The sequence below is a fragment of the Nelusetta ayraudi genome, unplaced genomic scaffold, assembly GCF_046127955.1.
Source record: "Nelusetta ayraudi isolate G7.1 ecotype Tasmania unplaced genomic scaffold, CSIRO-AGI_Nayr_v1 ptg000102l, whole genome shotgun sequence".
In the NCBI taxonomy this organism is placed as follows: domain Eukaryota; kingdom Metazoa; phylum Chordata; class Actinopteri; order Tetraodontiformes; family Monacanthidae; genus Nelusetta; species Nelusetta ayraudi.
Window position 1 is genome coordinate 794,218 of NW_027466152.1, and position 18,283 is coordinate 812,500.

The 18,283-nt window shown below is 45.8% G+C and overlaps 1 protein-coding gene and 1 pseudogene across 1 annotated transcript in view; one reads left to right on the forward strand and one right to left on the reverse strand.

Annotated features, from left to right (window-relative positions):
- Positions 1 to 11,519, forward strand: part of tmem163a (transmembrane protein 163a) — a 30,836-nt gene extending 19,317 nt beyond the window's left edge. The window contains exons 3-8 of the mRNA XM_076048503.1: positions 3,479 to 3,522; positions 4,181 to 4,272; positions 4,714 to 4,810; positions 7,246 to 7,357; positions 8,278 to 8,419; positions 8,548 to 11,519. Of these exons, the coding sequence (XP_075904618.1) occupies positions 3,479 to 3,522; positions 4,181 to 4,272; positions 4,714 to 4,810; positions 7,246 to 7,357; positions 8,278 to 8,419; positions 8,548 to 8,608 (548 nt within the window). The 3' untranslated portion in view covers positions 8,609 to 11,519. The remainder of the gene's footprint in view (positions 1 to 3,478; positions 3,523 to 4,180; positions 4,273 to 4,713; positions 4,811 to 7,245; positions 7,358 to 8,277; positions 8,420 to 8,547) is intronic.
- Positions 11,520 to 11,808: 289 nt separating this feature from the next.
- Positions 11,809 to 18,283, reverse strand: part of LOC142903075 (alpha-1,6-mannosylglycoprotein 6-beta-N-acetylglucosaminyltransferase A-like) — a 7,684-nt pseudogene continuing 1,209 nt past the window's right edge.

An 18,283-nucleotide genomic window follows, 5' to 3' on the forward strand; every position in this document is an offset into this window, starting at 1 on the left:
CCCGGCCTTCTGATTAACCAACAACCCGAAAGATGTTTCAGCGAGTACAATCTGCTGCCACCTCCCCAGTCCCCCCCCCCTCCCCAGCCCCCCCCCCCCCCCTGAGGGAAGGGAGGCATCGATTTGCTGGCAGGCTGCGACCACACAGATGGCTCACACATCGTAATGAGCCCGAGAGCAGAAACTCTCTCTAAAAAAAACAAAAAAAAAAACAGAATGACTGTCGAAGGCAGGAGGAGGAGGAGAGCCAGTGTTTCCATATTAATAGCTCCGACTGTGACTGTGCACTTGGCCTGATGACCATGCATATTAAAATCCTGCAGGCCCGGCTGTGGTTGTCTGTTTCATGGGCTGCAGACGCGGCTGAGAGACCTTGTGCTCCTCAGATGAGCTACTATGACGGAGGGAGGAGACATCTGTTCTCTCCAGAGCCGAGTGCATTTAGAGCGAAGTGTGTGAAGGAGCCGGCGAGCCAAACCTGCTGACTCACTGCTGCGTTACTTAGAACTTAGAAAAAGCAGGATTTTTATCATTAATTCATTCATTTTCCATAACCGCTTCTTCCCGAGCTCAGGGTCACGGCGGGGGGAGAGGGATTTTTATCTTTCCTGCGAAACAGAAATAAAAACAAAAGAAATGCAACGTCTGAATCAAATGACTTTACGCTTTCTGCATGCGGCCAGGCAGACAAAGTAGTGCATCTCCTGTCGCCCCTACTTCTGGTTTCACTGAGCAATTTGATTTCCTGGAACGAAACACCACATCTGATCATCACTCAGCTCAGATGTGCGTGACGGCATCTTTAATGTTATTTGCAGTATCATCAGAGATTTAAAAAGATGACGCGGCTGTCAGCACGCTGCAGTCACAAGTTAAGCTTGTGCAAACTTTTTTTTATTAAGCAGTCAGGAAAATATTTTCCCAATGATATTATGGTGACGCTTAGAGGGCTTAACTTGACTTGATGGTGTGTCGCGCTAACGCAACGGATGAAAAAGAGAAAAAAAAACCCTGCAAATTAGGTCAAACCCGTGGCAGCTCATGGTTCAGCGACTCTCTAGTAAGCAGGTTTCAGCGGCGACTCGTTCGTGAGGCCCTCCAGGAATGTAGACAGTCACACACACAGGCTTTTAGATCCCAGCAGCCAATTATCATCAAGCATCCACGACCGCTGGAGCCACACTGATTCACTTGTAGCCACAGCCAAGTGTAGAAGAGCCACGTCGCACTCACATTTATCACTCAGCTGCGTTTCCATGACAGTTTTTCCCAAAATAAAAGCGTTATTTCTAAAATATTCCCTCTGTTCCTTCCGTCCAATCATAATGCGCCATTTTTACTGGTCAGTGAACTGGTCATGTGACCCCGTGATCACGTCCGCTGATGTGTAAAAGCAAAAAAAGTGTTTCCAGGACACTTTTGCGATATACCTCTATATGGATACGTCTGAAAAACCACCTCATGAGAGCTAGATATTTGAGAGGTTTTTTCAAGTGTAGCTGTTTCCACCACCAGTTTTTTATTCCAATATTTGGGTTTTACGCAATTCTAGGGGTCATGGAAAAGCAGCAAATGCAATGGAAACCTGTACTTTTTTTATTAAAAAACAAACAAACAAAGCAAAACTATAATCATTCCGAAACATATTGGAGAAATTTGACAGGTTTGTGATGTAATTACAGCTTTGTTAATGAGATGATTCACCAGGAAGGAGGAAGTGAATGAAACAATGATTTATTTATTTTTTATAACGTCAGATTGTGTAAAAATGCTGTTTGGAAGATCTTCGTGATCAATATTCAGATCTACCCTGAGCCATAGCAACAGCAGCGGGTGGGATTCCCTCCGCCCACACACACACACACACACACACACACACACACACACACACACACACACACACACACACACACACTCCGGTGCTGATGTTTGCTGGTGTCTGAGTGAACTCTGACGGACAGCTGGTGGAGCCTCATTTATAACAGCAGCATGAAGGGAGTCGCCGGCCGAACCAGAGAAGCTCAGGCTCCAAAACGAAACGCAACAACAAAAGATGTTTTGAAAAGATGTGAGTGGCTGATGAGAACTGCTGACCCCAAGACGATTAGCGTGCACTGGCAGGAAGGAAGAATGGTGTGTAAATGTACCAAAGCATGCATAAACAGTTTTTCTGCACAGGAGCTGAAATAAATTTCATTTTGCACACATGAAAAAGTCCTTTGAGATTAACCTCATGTGATTAGTGGAATAAGAGTACCAAAAATCCAGATTATCCGTTTTGAAATAATATTGTTGATAGCTGGAAGTGGTATCAGGGTTTGTTTTTTTTTCAACTTATTTGCTTCAAGTAGTTAGTTGTTGTCAGGGGATCAGTACCAATGTTATTTTACTGATAATGATGTAAATTAACTGTTTATTGTCTGGCGAGGAATGAGAGGAAGTAAGATGGAGTTCACTCAAAATGGAAACATCACACATTTATCACAGAATGGTTCTGTAGATTAAAACTCGCCAACCTGAGTTTTGAGGTGACAGTGAGTAAAAAATGTTCCATTCTGTGTGAACTTTCCCTTTAAATTGTGAGGGGAAAGCAGGAGGAGGGCAGATTCCAGACGGTCTCAGGGTGCAGTGACCTAAACTTAATGAGTGTGATATATGAATCTGTTAGCATGAGACTGTAGGACATCATCACCATCACCATCACCATCATCACCACCATCATCATCTTCATCATCATCAGGGAATCCCCAGTTCTGAACACTGACAAATATGTGCTGCATCAACGATGAGTTTGTGTGTGTGTGTGTGTGTGTGTGCGTGTGCATGTGTGTGTGTGTGTTTCTTGATAAAAAGCTTTGGGATTTGGGAGAAAATGCATCAAGGCTCTGAAACGTCCCTCCGCCCTGGAGAAGCCTAATTGTGTCTGACAAGCAGCCACCTGCCTGGTACCAGAGGTCTGACCTGGTCTGGGCCTCTCCTCCAGGCTCTCCTCCAGGCTCCTTGCTCTCGTCTTACGTACGTCTCTCTGAAACCCTCTTGCCGGTCACGCTCCGCTCCACTCTGCTCCGCTCCTGCGACTGCTCACCTCAGGGCGACAGGGCGGGAGGAGCCGGAGGAGCAGAACTTCACCCGTGTGCGCTGGGCAGGTCTCTGATCTCCTGTTGATGCCATGGAGACCTGAGTGCGTTGTCCCCCGAGACTTCTGGCAACACGGGCAAAGCTGAGAGGAAGGGTGGAGTTCAAAGGTCAGGACGGGCACAGGTGTGCGCTAGAAGCAAGGCGCCCAGAATCCAAGACCCAGTGCAGACTTTCAACTGGGGGTTTTTAGTACAGACCGACGGAAGGAACCGACTCATTCACTGTTCATCTAAAATGTTGAAATGAAACTCTGAAACTTTGAAAATGGTATTAATCCTGCTGCTGCAACCCAACCAGATCACTGACTTCTTCCTCTGCTCTGCTCTCTTCTCCTCCGCAGCTGTTTCGTTCATGAGACACAGCGCCTCAGCCTTTGGATTTGCCGTGAGTTCACTTCACGACTTCACCTCCATTTGCATCCATTTCTTACTCATAACTCTGCCCTCTGCGGTTTATTGAAAGTGTCACCGTTAATGGCCACGTCGTCTCCAAGGTAACAGTGTGGACAGGACACGAAGGACGCCAAGTCCACCTGCCGGCTCTCGTCTACATAAAGCACCTCTTAAACTTGACATTGCTCCCAAAATGGAAGGAAATAGTGAGAGAAAATGAATTCTCTCACAACCGAGGCCAGTGTGGTGAAATCTGATTAGCGTAATGCGGTTAAGAAATATAGTTAAAAACATAATCCTCAGCCCTATCTCTAGTTTTAATTAATGAGAGCCAGGGTGTCTTTTAACGACGTCCCGAGAGGAGAGCACACTGACGCTGATCGCCTCCTTATCCGGCCTCAGCGCCTCCGCGGCTTTAAAGCTTCTCCAGGCGACTTCAGCACAAACTGATGAGGATCAGATCTGCTGCCAACCGTCGCACAAAGTCCCGCCCATAAAAACACCTCAACATGGGCGATGCTGCTCGCTACTCGTCTTGCCGCCGTGTGAACGGCACCGCCTTTTCACTTCTTGCTGTTGTCTTTTCTTCACTTCTGGTTTCACAACTTGACACACAACTAAAGCCCTTCATCCTCTCTGCTGTGATTCAGTTCGACGCCACGCTGGACGTCCTCTCGTCGTTCATCGTCCTGTGGCGCTACATGAACGCTGCCGCCGTTCACTCTGCACACAGAGAGTACATGTAAGTCGGAAACAACACACACACACACACACACACACACACACACACACACACACACACACGCAGGCGGATAGACCACAATGGGTAATTAGTACTCTTAGTAGCACCCGCAGTCCTCTGACGTTGCAAATTGCACGCTGCGCGTCCGTGTCATTGTTCGGATGGTGCAGCTGCTGTTTCTGCGGCGATGTTACGCAGCTGCTCGGTCGCATGAGAGATTTCATCCTCAGTTCAAAGTTCAAAATCCACAATTACTGGAAGGCATTAGCAGGCAAGTGGGAGGTGGCCAGTACACCTGCCAGCACTTCCAGTAGAAGGAAAAAACAAATCTCTCAGTTCAAGGTCTTCAGGTCGTCTCGGTGGAGTCCAACCCGGCCCCTCGGCCTTCCTTTGATGAGGTCACGGTGGGCTGACCCTTGTTCTCTCTCCTCTGGTCTGCAGAGCCTGTGTGGTCCTGGGCATCGTGTTTGTTCTCTCCTCCCTGTGCATCCTTGGGAAGGCCGTCCACAATGTGGCGACCAGGATGCACCCAGAAGTGGTAACACACACACACACACACACACACACACACACACACACACACACAGCACACCGCACACCATCCATCCTGTGAGTTTTTTATAGAACGCTGCTGTGACTCTACTGACGTCAGAGGGTTTTTTTTTTGTGTCTTTTACCTTCCTTCTTATTGTAGTGTCAGCAGTCGACTGTGCTTGTTTAGACAATATGTGATATTTGAAAGATATTTGAAAGGGATTTTATTTATGGCAAACCAAGTATCTCACGACATATTCTTTTGTTATCAGGCCTCATTAATGCCTAAAGAAAGGGAGACGTGACACTCCAGAGGAGTGAAGCAGGTCAGAAGGAGGCAGCAGCTCGTCTGCAGAACTGAGTTTGATGCGACCGTGTTAATAGAGACGGAGGGTGTGGGTGTCGGGCCTTGCAGGAAGGAGTCTCTCGACACCAGCAGACGGAGGCTGTTAACACCACATCTCTCCGGATTGGTGCCCTGACACCTTCTTCCCTTTCTGCTCTCTGCATTTGTGGAGCTCCGACACATTTTTATTTTATTTTTTTTCTCGATGTGAAAAATAAAAAGGCGTGGTGTGAACGACACGTCTGGTGAATCATCCTGCATGCCTGCATGTGACTATCAGTGGCCTCGGCACTCTCACGGACGAACCAGCAGCTCAGCTTCAGTGGGTCTGTGGATGCTAAACAATTTCTCATGGACGTTTCAAATTTTACCCGCCCAACTTCATCGTCGTCATCATCATCACAACACCCACTCTCTGTTTTGTAACCTGTTTCCAGCAGGATATTACGCTTCTTTATGGCTCATGTTTGTCGATTTCCTTCTATTATGTGTGGTGTAAAGAAATAACACATCTCACCGAAGGTCGTGTTCAACAACCGATTGAATTCTCTTTACTGTCGTAAATACAGAAGAGCAGCAGCGGCAGCATTGGCATTAATCCAGTGTAAAAAAAAAAACCCGGCAACGCCCTCAAGTATTAGCCTGTAAAATCACACTGCATGGACAAAGGTTGGTGGAAAAAGAGAGACAGTGAGAGAGAAAGAGATGGAGAGAGGAAGAGAGAGAGAGGGGGACAGAGAGAGAGAGAGAGAGAGAGAGCGAGAGAGAGAGAGTGATAGAGTGAGAGAGAGAGAGTGAGAGAGAGAGAGAGAGAGAGAGAGAGAGAGAGAAAGGGGAAAAATCAGGAATCCTGATTCATGTCACGTCTGGAGTTGTTGTTCTCATGGCAGCCTGTCTGCGCCACCCTGACTGATTAAACAGAGGGAGTGCTGAGATTGGGCTTTCCTGCCCTGATGCTTGATGGGAAAAGTATAAGGCCACAAACACAACACACACACACACACACACACACACACACTGATGCAACCACTAAAAATACATGGCAACAAAGTAACTGTTACCTGAGCTGAGAGGAGCCAAAAATCACCTAAGAAACAACGCTAAAAGGAAGAAAGGTGATGCTGCTGCCTGTGTTGTGTTGTGTTGCGCTAATGAAGCCATATGTAATTCCTAATTCAGCCGTGACTATTTTGTTAACGCCTGTGATTTCCCCGCAGGAGTTTTTCAGTTACCTTTCAGAAATCTGTCAACACGCCCTTCGACGTGTTAAATGGAGTTAGTTTATACACTAGTGCAGAAAGAAGACTGCAAACTGCATTTTGTGTGTGTGTGTGCGTGTGTGTGTGTGTGTGTGTGTGTGTGTGTTCCATATATTAATAAAGCTATAATGCCTGGTGCAGGTTGGGGCTCTGGTAGAAATTTAGAATTTCCTCCTATCTGGTGAAATAAAGAAATTCCTTTAAAGTGCCTCTGTGTCCAAACTATCCATGCCAAAATAGGATTGATTCACTTGCTGCAGGTCAGTCATCCTGTCTGTGGTTTAAAAACTCTATTATGTCTGTGTCATTAACAGAAGACACAGCAAGACTTTTACCCCCTTAACAAAGAGCAGCGACCTGAAGAAAAACTCTTGTCCTTGCTTTTCTTTCCATGCTGCACTCTCTTCTTTTCCTCTTTTCCTCTCTTCCTCTGTCCAACCACTGTCTCCCTCTCCTAACCCGCCCCTTCCCTACCCCCCGGCGGGCCAATTAAGTCCAACAGACTCTCCGGGGTCAAGTGCTGACTTGTGCTGAGTCTGTGTGAAGCTCCAGCCGACCTCCTCGCTCTCCTCCAGGCGTCATCTCTGTGACCCTGAGACCATCCACCCAGTCAAGTCTGCATATGTATTATTAATGGCCGAGCTGGCAAATGCTTTATAGTTCATTCTGTCTGACTGTCTGGCTGTCTGAGGGGATGTTTATGTTGGTTTTAGGTTTTTCTTTTTTTTTTTTATCAGCTCCATTTTCCTCTGATCGTGTTGTCCAACACACCATGCCATTTAGCTCTAATACAAACAAACTCTCTCTCTCTCTGTCTGTGTGTTCTTTGTTTAGGACAGCTTCCTCTTCAGCGTGTCCATAGTGAGCGGCTTTGTGTGCGCTGTGCTGGCTGTGGCCAAGTTCATGCTGGGAAGAGTGCTGACCAGCCGGGCACTTATCACAGACGGTAGGGGGAATGTATCTCTGCAACAGACACACACACACACACACACACACACACACACACACACACACACACCATCCTCACGTGTGTCTATGCATCTTATAGGTGAACAAATAAATACTATTTATTGTTGTCTTTTCCAGCTCATATTTATTAGTCTATCACACATAGACATACACAGACAATATAAATGTGTAAAGATTTTTTTTTCCATCTAAAATCATTATAGTTTTAACAATTACACTGTTATTATAATTATCTAGTAGTATCCTCAATGCTGCTGTTACCACAACTCCAATATTAATCAATCAATCAGTTTATTTAAAGTGCAAAATCCCCATGGTCCCAATGTACTTTATAGAAAAAGATCAAATACAATTAAAGCATGTCAAGAACGAGAAAACAGTTAAAAATAAAAAATGAAAGCACAAAAAGGGGCAATGATGAAAACCAATGAGACCGGGCCCAAATACTGAGTAAAGAGATACGTTTTCAGACGAGATTTAAGAACTGTGGTGGAGGTTGCTTCTTTGACATCTAGTGGGAGCTGATTCCACAAGAAGGGAAATCCCTACAGCCAGAAGCCTTTTTACTAACTGACGAGACAACAAGAAGGCGTGAATTTAGAGAACGGAGGCAGCGCGGCGGAATGTATGGAGTGACTGGATTAGACAAATAAGATGGTACAAGTCCATTTAAAGCCTTATAGGTTAAAAGCTTAAAATCAGCTCTGGCCTGAATAAGCAGCCAGTGAAGTGATGCCAAGAAGGGAGTTAGTAGGAATGTAACAATGTGAACGTTTCAAAGCAAAGCTATTTTTTTTTGTGTGTTGTTGCTACCCTGTGATGGGTTTTCATGGCATCGACTCTCAAGTCAACATACAATCAACAGAACACCCATAATACCCCTCCTCTTTTCTACAGGATTTAACTCTTTGGTGGGCAGCATCATGGGATTTTCCATCCTGATCAGTGCTGAAGTCTACAAGAATCATCCTGATGTTTGGTTTCTGGATGGCATCATGGGTGTAATCATCAGCCTCATCATTCTGGCGTATGGCATCAAGTGAGTCCCGTCCTGTGTTCGGCTCGGTTCGGTTCTGACGAGCAGCTGCTGCTTGTGGTCCCGAAAGATCCCAAAGAGTTTTTCTTTGAGAGGTGGTCATGTGACATCATGTTTGTGTCTCTCTGCAGACTCCTGGCGGACATGGTGCCCCGTGTGAGACAGACGAGGAACTACGAACGTTTTGAATGAGACACAAACGCACTCTCTCTCTCTCTCATATACACACACACACACACACACACACACACGCACACGCACACGCACACACACAGACACACTTGACGCAGATTTACTTGCTTAAAGCCGATAATTGGAGAGCCCTTATATTTATATATATTTACACACACACATACACTGTATATAGTGTATATGATGGACTCGCACAGTCCAACCAAACCAACACACAAGCATGCTCGCCCAAGCATAGACAGCCGACACTTCAGATTAGCAGGAAACACAAACCTTCCAGCTCCATTTGTATAAGCTGCACATTAACGATGATACTTGTGGATGCTGTTCCAGTCCCGTCATTACAGTTCTGAACAACTCTACCTATATCAAAGGATGACCCCTGAAAACAGGACATGTAAAGAGATCTACTATGTGGCTTTATTTCCACTCAGCTGAGACCGTGGAGACCTCATAATTCCGTCGCCTTTCAAGACGACGCTGTATAACTGAATTTACCAAGTTGAAGTCCAAGTCCATTTTTTTAAAAAGGCTCAATCCCATTTCTTGATTTTACCAACTAGAACTGAACCCTCTCCTCTTTGTTATGCATGCTCACGCCTACCTGTTCGCTGTCCTGGCTCTTGAAGAGATGAAGGGCTTGGGAGACGTGTTTAGACTCAGTAAACTTCAAATCAAGTGTCATGGGGCATTTTCCAGAATACCCTCTTAATCTAAGTTGAAATCCAAGTATTTTTCCTGTTATAGGTGTTTTTCAATTCTGACCTCGGACCATTGTGTTGCATTAGTTGTTAGTTATAAGACACAATGGTGGATTACGATCCATTCACACTAAAAAACAAAACACAAAAAAATTGACAGATGCCGACGTCTCCGTCTTGGTACTGGTCACTGAATTTACTGAACCATCTCATGAAATTCCTGCTGCTCGTTTGCATGTTTGAATGTTTTTTTCCAACAACGTACCTGACAAAACACATAGATTTCGTAAAAGCAACTGGTTTGATCTCCTGCGTTCAGGCCAAAGTAAAAGTTCCTGAAGTTATTCAGTGCCATTTGGGGAGGGTGTCAAAGGTCACAGTTTAAAAAAATGAGAAATGGGATTGGGTCAAAGGAAGCACACACGCACAGTAGAGTCTAGAATCTCTGACAGGCGACGCTGCAACTCGACAGCTGAAGACGCACTGAGGACAAACCATTTTCTCCTCGGTCACTGGAATAAATGCACAGCTCGTTCACTTTGGTTTGCTTCTGTGCTCTGCCTGAACTGTTGCAGCACATGTGCCATCTTTCAGAAGCTGTTCGCACAACACATTCCGCAACTCTGAAGAGATTTTTTTTTTTTTTTTTTTTTTTAAGAAAGACATCCTCTTTGTTTTCCTCTCTGGTCCCACATCATTTGATTTGTTCATTTGTTTAAGCACAAACTGCTGATATCTATTTAAACCCGAGGGTGAAAACATTAACTTAATCTTGTGTCTTTGTTCAAACATTGTTAAATGACTGAACTCTGGGAAGAAAAAATAATCTGTTCCACTGTATGTTATTTATCTTTGTATAGATATATATTTACATGTAGATAGTTGCGCTGTTTACAGTCAAGCTATTTATTTATTTCATTTTGAATGTCATCTTTATTCAAAGTCTGTGATGAAACAAAGCACAACAACTGAGACCAAGATAAATCTTGTTTTTGTTTTTGTTTGTTTGTCTATTTGGCTGCGTCAAAGTCCTTCTCCAGTTTCTCTTCAACAACTCACCCATCGTCCTACAAACAGAATGTAAATAACAGAGCGTGTAAATACAAACACTGCACTTTGGCAACAGCAACAACATGTCCATCATGTAGAGTCGTGGTACTTTATGGCCAATTATACTGCAGGCGTTATGGGGTGTACTGTAGCTACTAGATGAAATACAGGATGTTGAGTGTTACATCGATGTTTAAACTGTTCTGCTCGTGTTGTTGTTCTGTGTGTTGCTGTGCACAGCTGCTAAAGGCTGGGTGTAGACGTCGTCTTTCAGCCCTGTGCAAGGCCTCAAACTCACTGACCCATTTCAATACTTAAATAGATACCAGCTTAGCCTGACGTCTATTTTTTTATTTTGTGAAAGTGATTCTAACCAGGCTATCAGATGACTTAAATTAATAATTGTGGTAATTTAATAACAATATAGCAATATGTTTGGCAGGGGGAGGGGCTACATTTCTATATCATCCAGCTCAAATAAATTTCTAATTTATGATTAAACTGAGGAGTCAACAGTTTTAATTTGTTTTGTCTTTCAGCGTAAAGGGTTCACGACTGATTTATCAGCTTAAACAGTGCTTGAGAGCCACCTTGTGGTGACAGGCTGCAGTAGCAGGCAGTAGTTAACATTTCAGCGGAGTAGCGAGATTTAGTGGAGTGTTGGGAGGCCTTGGACGGAGCTTCAGAGAGGCTCTACACCCACTCCTCACTGTAATTACGGCTGGACAAAAACGCTGCAAAAACGGGACGGCGTGAATCAGCTCACACCTCTTGGACTCACCAACAGCACGCTGATTTGTAATGCCCACCCTCCTCCCCCATCCTCCCCACGTCCATCCACCCCAACGCCTCTCTGATACTCAGAAGACAATCTATGGTGACCTTTGAGAGAGAAAAAAAAAAAAAGCACAGTGTTTTTATGCTTCACAGTGTCACAAATTCCCGGCCGACGTGACAGATTCAGTGCTTGACATGATCCGCTAAGAATACTTCATCTTTGGAAAAATGAAATCTTGTCTACCTCTCTTCCTTGCACTTTGCTTCATTCATTTTAATGCCACTTGTCTTGTTTTTTCACCGTAAATGTTTTCCTCTGATATCTGGATTTTTGCTTTCAATACAATAATAAGAATAAAAATAAAAATACTTTATTAACCCCATACTGGGCAAATTTGGATTTTACAGCAACATGTAAAGTGCAGGTGTGACAAAGGACGATAAGACATACGAAGACTTCACCTTTATATAAATATGCAAGATATTTACAGTATATTTACAAAAGAATAACTAATAAAAATAAGTTTAATTGCACCAAGAGATATTGAAATGAAATGGTTGTTCACCGTGTTGGCAGAAATGCTCAAAGAGGACGTTCATGGACATTGTTGTTGTTGACCTGAGAGGGGGATTATTAATTTTGTCATTATTTGCGTGATTATTACAAGATTCAGTATGATCAAACAAAACAACAAGCAATACTTCATTCTTCCCAGCAGCTTCTGCCAGTTACATTTAAAAAAAAAAAAAAATCCTGAGATCACTGGATTTATGTGGTTCAACTCCAGTTATAACACATTAAAAACATATCATTGTTATTACTGGTGTGAAGGACGGCGGTGTTTGCTGTCTAGAGACAGTCTCTGCATAAAGCGATCTGGTCCTTGATGAAGTCTCTGCATGGGCAGACCCGGGTCCAGGAGCTGCTCGAACTGGCACAGCTGAAGAGCAGAGGATCTGACTGGAAGAGGCAGCGCTTCCCACTGTGGGCCGGGAGCACCAGGTGATCGGCGGAAGTCTCCCAGGTTTCACACTCTACTCCATACCTGGAAATGGAAAAAGACAGAAGTGACATTAAAAAAAAAAAAATGCCGTCAATGTTTTTCGCGCATCATATTTAATTTTACTTTTTAATGCAACACCAGAACCAAAAATGAAGCAACAAAAAGGTATGATCAACAGTACCTGGCCAGACTTTGGCTGCTGTTGAGATGTGGGAAGAAGGAGGGTTCACCGATCAGACCCGCCTCCCGGCACGCCTGGTTGCAGGAGGCTTTGGCCTTTGCCTCCACAACCTGGAGCGCGCTCAGTGGGGGCCAGCTCCAAGTGCTGGCGCACAAATCCTGAGAAAGGAGCACACATTCAGTGGGGCAGCCTTTTCAGAATCCAATCCTCAGTCGCATGCAGTCGTTGACGTCCTCACCTGCTTTTCCACCAGGACGCTGACCCTCTGCAGCATCCCCTCGCAGGTGTACTCACAGGCAATGTAGGGCTCGATCTGAAACAGTCACACATGAAAACCGCAGATGGAGACAAGCTGTTGTTCTGTGAGGACACTTGGAAGCCTGGCACCATAACAAAGATGCATAATCTAAGATGTTGATAATAAACTGACTAAACCCGTATACATAATATATTCATACCTACATAATATGCACATTAGCAAAAATAAAGTTGCTCTTGCACATTTTGCTTAATGTTTATGTTCTTACATTTCTCTCAATACTTTTTTAAATACGTATTCTCATTTTGTATGTCTGTTCATTATTAAAAGTACATCGATCTATTATCCACCCGTCCATGTATAAAGAACACTGTTTTTTTTTTTTTGTTCACAGAACAAAGTTATAAAGTGAATCTAAGACCCCCAACTTCCTCTAATGAGCGAGCAGTTAAACCCACTGAACACTGGAGTACTTACAGTCTGATTGAGGATAACTTTGAGAGCTCTTTCAACATCTGCAGGGTTTTTCATGTCCACCGAGTATACGTAGGGCTCTCCGATGGTCTCTGCATACGGATGCTGGGAGGTCACCTGTGAAAACAGCGCTGATCAGTGAAGACGGTGCAGCTGATTTATAACTTGCGGACGGAGGTCTGTGGCAATCACCTCCCGGATGGTGGGCTTGTCCTTGAAGAAGTCAGAGTTCAGCCTGCTCAGTGGAGGGTCCAACCTGGGGTTCAGGAAAACACAGCCATTGGCCAAGGCTTCCAAGGGGGCGGGGCCTTCGTAGGGAAAAGACAGGCCCACCAAAACCTGAAAGCACGAGGAAGAAGATGAGCTATAAGAAGAAGAGAAATGGTAAAAGAAAGGGATTATATAACACAGGCATTATGGTGTAATAATCATGTATGCAAAATATAGTAGGAAGCACATAAAAGACAACAAAAAATATCATGGACACACACAGACATGCACCTCTCAACTTGAACCACACGGTGTCAGACAGCAGCTGAGCAACAAGGCTGCAGCCTCCACTTTTTCCCGCCTCTGTTCCTCCAACAAGTTTGGCAGCGCCTGCCACCACTTCAGGTACTTCCTCCACTATCACTTCTCCAACACTGCATGGCCAGAAAGCCTATTGAGGCACATAGAGCTGCCTTGCCTCAGGGAATCGGAGGTAGGTTCTTCTTTTTCAAACTTTTGAATGCCTTGCAGTCATGTTGAATTGGCCAAAGCAGGACTGGTCTGCCCTGCTACAGTGCAAATGAACTGGTAGAGCACAACACGTAATTGCATCCTTGCCACTTGTAGACAGTCTTGATTATGATCTATGTAAAGCTGCTGTGCTCGGTGCCTATAAATGGGTGCCAGAGGCATACCGGCAGCAATTTAGAAACTTTGAAAAAGGTTTGCCAGGGAGCAGGGAGAAGGGAGAAGGCAGCCCCTTGTTTGACAAGTGGGGCATGACCAGCAAGTTCAATAACTTTGCGTCACTGCAAGAGCTGATCCTTTTCGAGGATCTCGTCCGCCACCACGCCGGGATGGATCAGGATCTGAGGGGTGTGATGCACACACATGCACGTACACACACACACACACAGGGCCTTGCACTGAATTCATAATCACTTCTTCACACAGATTTGCATTAAATATACAATGCAGGATTTTCATGAGCCTTGCTTTTTCTATCCAGGTATAAAAAAAAAAGTCTGCTCCAGGGTGATGTGTTGTTTACTTCAACGAAGAGAAGGTCTCTCTGCTTAGTGAGACTGCGCTAATTGCTGATGAGTCCATGGTGTTTGTGGCAACCCGCAGACAGTGTTCTCCCCCATCTGGTCTGGGCCCCGCTCAGCTAACAACCCAGCTGTGCGCTCTAAGCAAGAAGGCTGTGAGTGTGGTCCTACGTCTGGGGCCAAGTTTGCAAGTTCTCCCTGTGTCTGCTGGGTTCTCTCCAGGTTCTCCACTTTCCTCCCACAGTCCAAAAACATGCATGTGAGTTGAATTGGGAACCCCAAATTGACCGTAGGTGTGTGTGTGTGTGTGTGTGTGCGTGTGTGTGTGTGAGTGAGAGAGAGAGAGAGAGAGGGAGAACTGTACTGGTCTGGATGTAAGCCTGCCTTCGCCCTGTGGCAGCTGAGATGGACTCCAGTGAGTATAGAAGAAGGATGGATGGACGAATGAAAGGATTCGGCTCACTGTTGACACTCGTACCTTGCTCTGCCTCAGCAGGCTGTGGACCTGGCTGCCCTTGACAATGCCGTGGTTTGTGACATAGCTCGGGAGTTTGGCGCTTATGTCGACCGTGCCGTGGATATCAAAGTGCTTGTGGACAACATCCAAATAGTCCTTTTTACCCTGGAGGGGACAAATAAGAGGGTAAAGTTACACCTTTGCACTGGTGGGCAAAATGCTTTGGCTGGCGAGAGCAATGAGAGGGCGATGAAGAAAAAGTAAGGAGTGAATGAGGTGCTGATTGTTTTCCCACACACCTCTTTGGCAGCCTGTCTAAATAGATCCTTACAACAAAGACCTACCTGCCAGAATGATGCACGCTTGCCATAGACCAGCGCCTGTTTTTTTCCGACAATGCTGTTAAGCTGTTTATTCTCCTGAGCGCTGAAGTGAGGTTGCACCACGAAGCCCAGGAAGGTGTTGTCTGGGGTGTGAGCTGCTCAAAAAGCATAGAAAACCTTGCTCTTAAAGTTCTTTTTTCTTTTAGTTACTTTGCTGGTAAATTTAAGATTCATGACACGTCGAAATGAGCCAACGGGAAGTGGCCTTACGGAACATGGTGAAGAACTGCATCTGGGTCATGTTTAGGGCCCCGTATGGACTGGCGAGGTTGTGTTTTTTGGCCCATCCGCCGTGATTGGAGTGCGACTCAGTGCCAAAGGAGTCCAAAATACGAGTCACGCACCTGATCGACACACAGAGTCACAGCCTTGAACACACTGTTGAATAGTCAAATTGCCCTGAATAAGAACTATGGTCGTGATTTACGAAGATGCAAAATATCCGAAATCCACTGGTGCCTGCCTGCGGATGCATGAACGCACAGACTCACAGACTTTCACAAACTGCTGTTTGTTTTTTTATTTTGAGTGATCTGTAATCTCTCCAACTAACAAGTGGCTCTGAATCGGATGGGTCCCTCCAGCGCGTCCTGGGTCTTCCTCCTCCTCCCGGTGTCCGCAAGAGAAGCCCGAGCCACCTCAGCCGGCTGCTCTCGATGTGGGGGAGCAGCGGCTCTACTTCAAGCTCCTCCCGGGTAACTGAGCTCCTCACCCTGTCCCTAAGGGTGCCTTAGCCCAGCCACCCTACGGAGGAAACTCATTTCATGAGCCAAAGCTCATGACCATAGGTGTGAGGGTGGGAACGTAGATCGCCTGGTAAATCAAGAGCTTCGCTCTTTCTTCACCACGATAGATCAGTACAGCGACTGCATCACTGCAGACGCCGCACCGGTCCACCTGTCGATCTCACGCTCCATCTTTCCCCCACTCGTGAACAAGACCCCGAGATACTTGAACGCCTCCACCGCAGGCAGGGTCTCTCCCCCGACTTGGAGAGGGCAAGCCACCGTTTTGGCTTGGAGGTGCTGATTCCCATCCCAGCCGCTTCACCCTCGGCTGCAAACCACCCCGGAGCACATTGGAGGTCCCGGCCTCGATGAAGACGACATGACAACATCGTCTGCAAAAAGCAGAGACGCAATCATGTGGTCCCCAAACCGGACCCCCTCCAACGAACAGAACCGGTGACAAAGTGCACTGCCAGAGTCCAACATGCACTGGGAACAAGTCTGACTTACTGCTGCCGGCCTCGGGCTAAATACAAAATGTGCTAAATAAAAACACAAAACTTTCGTCCGCAGTCAGTTTCAGTTTTGGTAAATCACAGCGTGCCTCTCCGCCCTATTTTTGGGCCATTCTGTCAGGAATCAACACATTCATTAAACCAAAAGCGCACCTCTTTATTGGATCAGCTGTGTCATTAGTGAGTCAAATGGCTCAACAGGAAGCTTTTGTCTGCTTAATCTGCCTGCGCACCTCCGTGTGTTGTTTTGTCCTTGTTCTTTTTACAATGGGTGTTTGTGGGTGTGTGTGTGTGAGTGTGTGCATGTGTGACAATTAAAACTATGCATGCCGACACAGCGTGCCGGCTGAACTTGGCACAAGGACAAACAGACACGAGATGATGAGCATTTCAGCATTGATGAGAAAGTTTTCCAGATTTGCATGTATTTGTTTTCCGGATGAAATTCTGAGTGGCTGCAGATTGTTTAGATTCAGATTGATTGGGAGGCTTTGTTGGCAGGACAAAATCATGACGCACTTTGGCCACTGTTGGGGTTTTTTTGTGAAGGGCTCTGTTAAAAAACAAGGAACCGTTTCAGCGTTGTTTTAACGCACGTTGTTCCCGGACAAGTTTTCCAGCACGTACTTATGCTTGATCCAGTCATTCGGCACCGCCGCCTCAATCTGGCGGAGGCCCAGGATGTCTAGATCAGTTCTGGCTCCATGGCAGACAGAGATGAACAGGAGGTGTTCTTGCCCCCTAGGAGGCTGCAGAGACCAAGAGGAGATACCTTTAAATCTCATGAAAAAAAAAAAAAAAAAAAAACTCCAATCTTTTATGCCCCGCCCCTTCTCGTTCACCCACGGCCTCTGATTCTGAGAGCTCACGCTTACGTCGTCACGTCACTTATGGAAGTGGACAGGTGGAGGTGGTGACCCAGGATGTGGAGCGTGGCGATGAGGTCACTCCACTGGACCAGATCAGGATCTGAGGGGTGTGATGCACACACATGCACGTACACACACACACACACACACACACACAGGGCCTTGCACTCAATTCATAATCACTTCTTCACACAGATTTGCATTAAATATACAGTGCAGGATTTTCATGAGGCTTGCTTTTTCTATCCAGGTATATTCAAATCTCTCTGCCATCACCTTATTACGATTGTTTGTTCAAAAACCTCTGTCAGTCCACGTGTCGAGCACTTCATTTGTGTCTATACGGCTCATAGACACAAATTCAAGGAAACTGGCCCCACACCCTCGGAATGGGCCAGTGGGTTTGCAGTAATTTGTTGCTGTTTCCTCGTGTTCCGCCGGATCAGCAGAGTATTTTTACTGCGGCTGAGCAGCCTCGTGTTGAGGTTGTCGTGCCCCTTTTTGAGAGTTTGTCCGCTTCTAATCGAGAGCACTTCAGCGAGACTGGAAGGTTTACCGGAAGCCTCCAGACGAGGCAAAGTCAAGTTGTGAGTGCAGACAGAATCCTTCACGTGCAGCAGAGTCAATTCAGACGGTGACGGTGCGGTTGGTCCGCTGAGAGATGCTCCACCTGTTTAGCGCGACGCTGCGTCAGACTGTATTTCTCCGACAGCGAGCGTCCAGCCTCCACCCAGATTGCTTCCATACTGCGAACTCTCTGGCCAATCCACTTGTACTGTTTTCGCCCTTGCAGCTCTGGGAGGAGAGCTTGGAGGTTGTCGCGTACCACCGCCTGTCCATCCCTCTTTGGGAAGTCAGGGAGAAGAAGGAGGAGAAAAGAAACGGGTCAGAAAAAAAGAACAAAATGCAATAACACAGGTGAAACAAAAACAACTTGGAAGAAGTTGGAGTGGTGTGCTTAAAGTCCACGCTTTGGACGTTATTATTATTTTTTTGTATCTGTGATGCACTTTGTTAT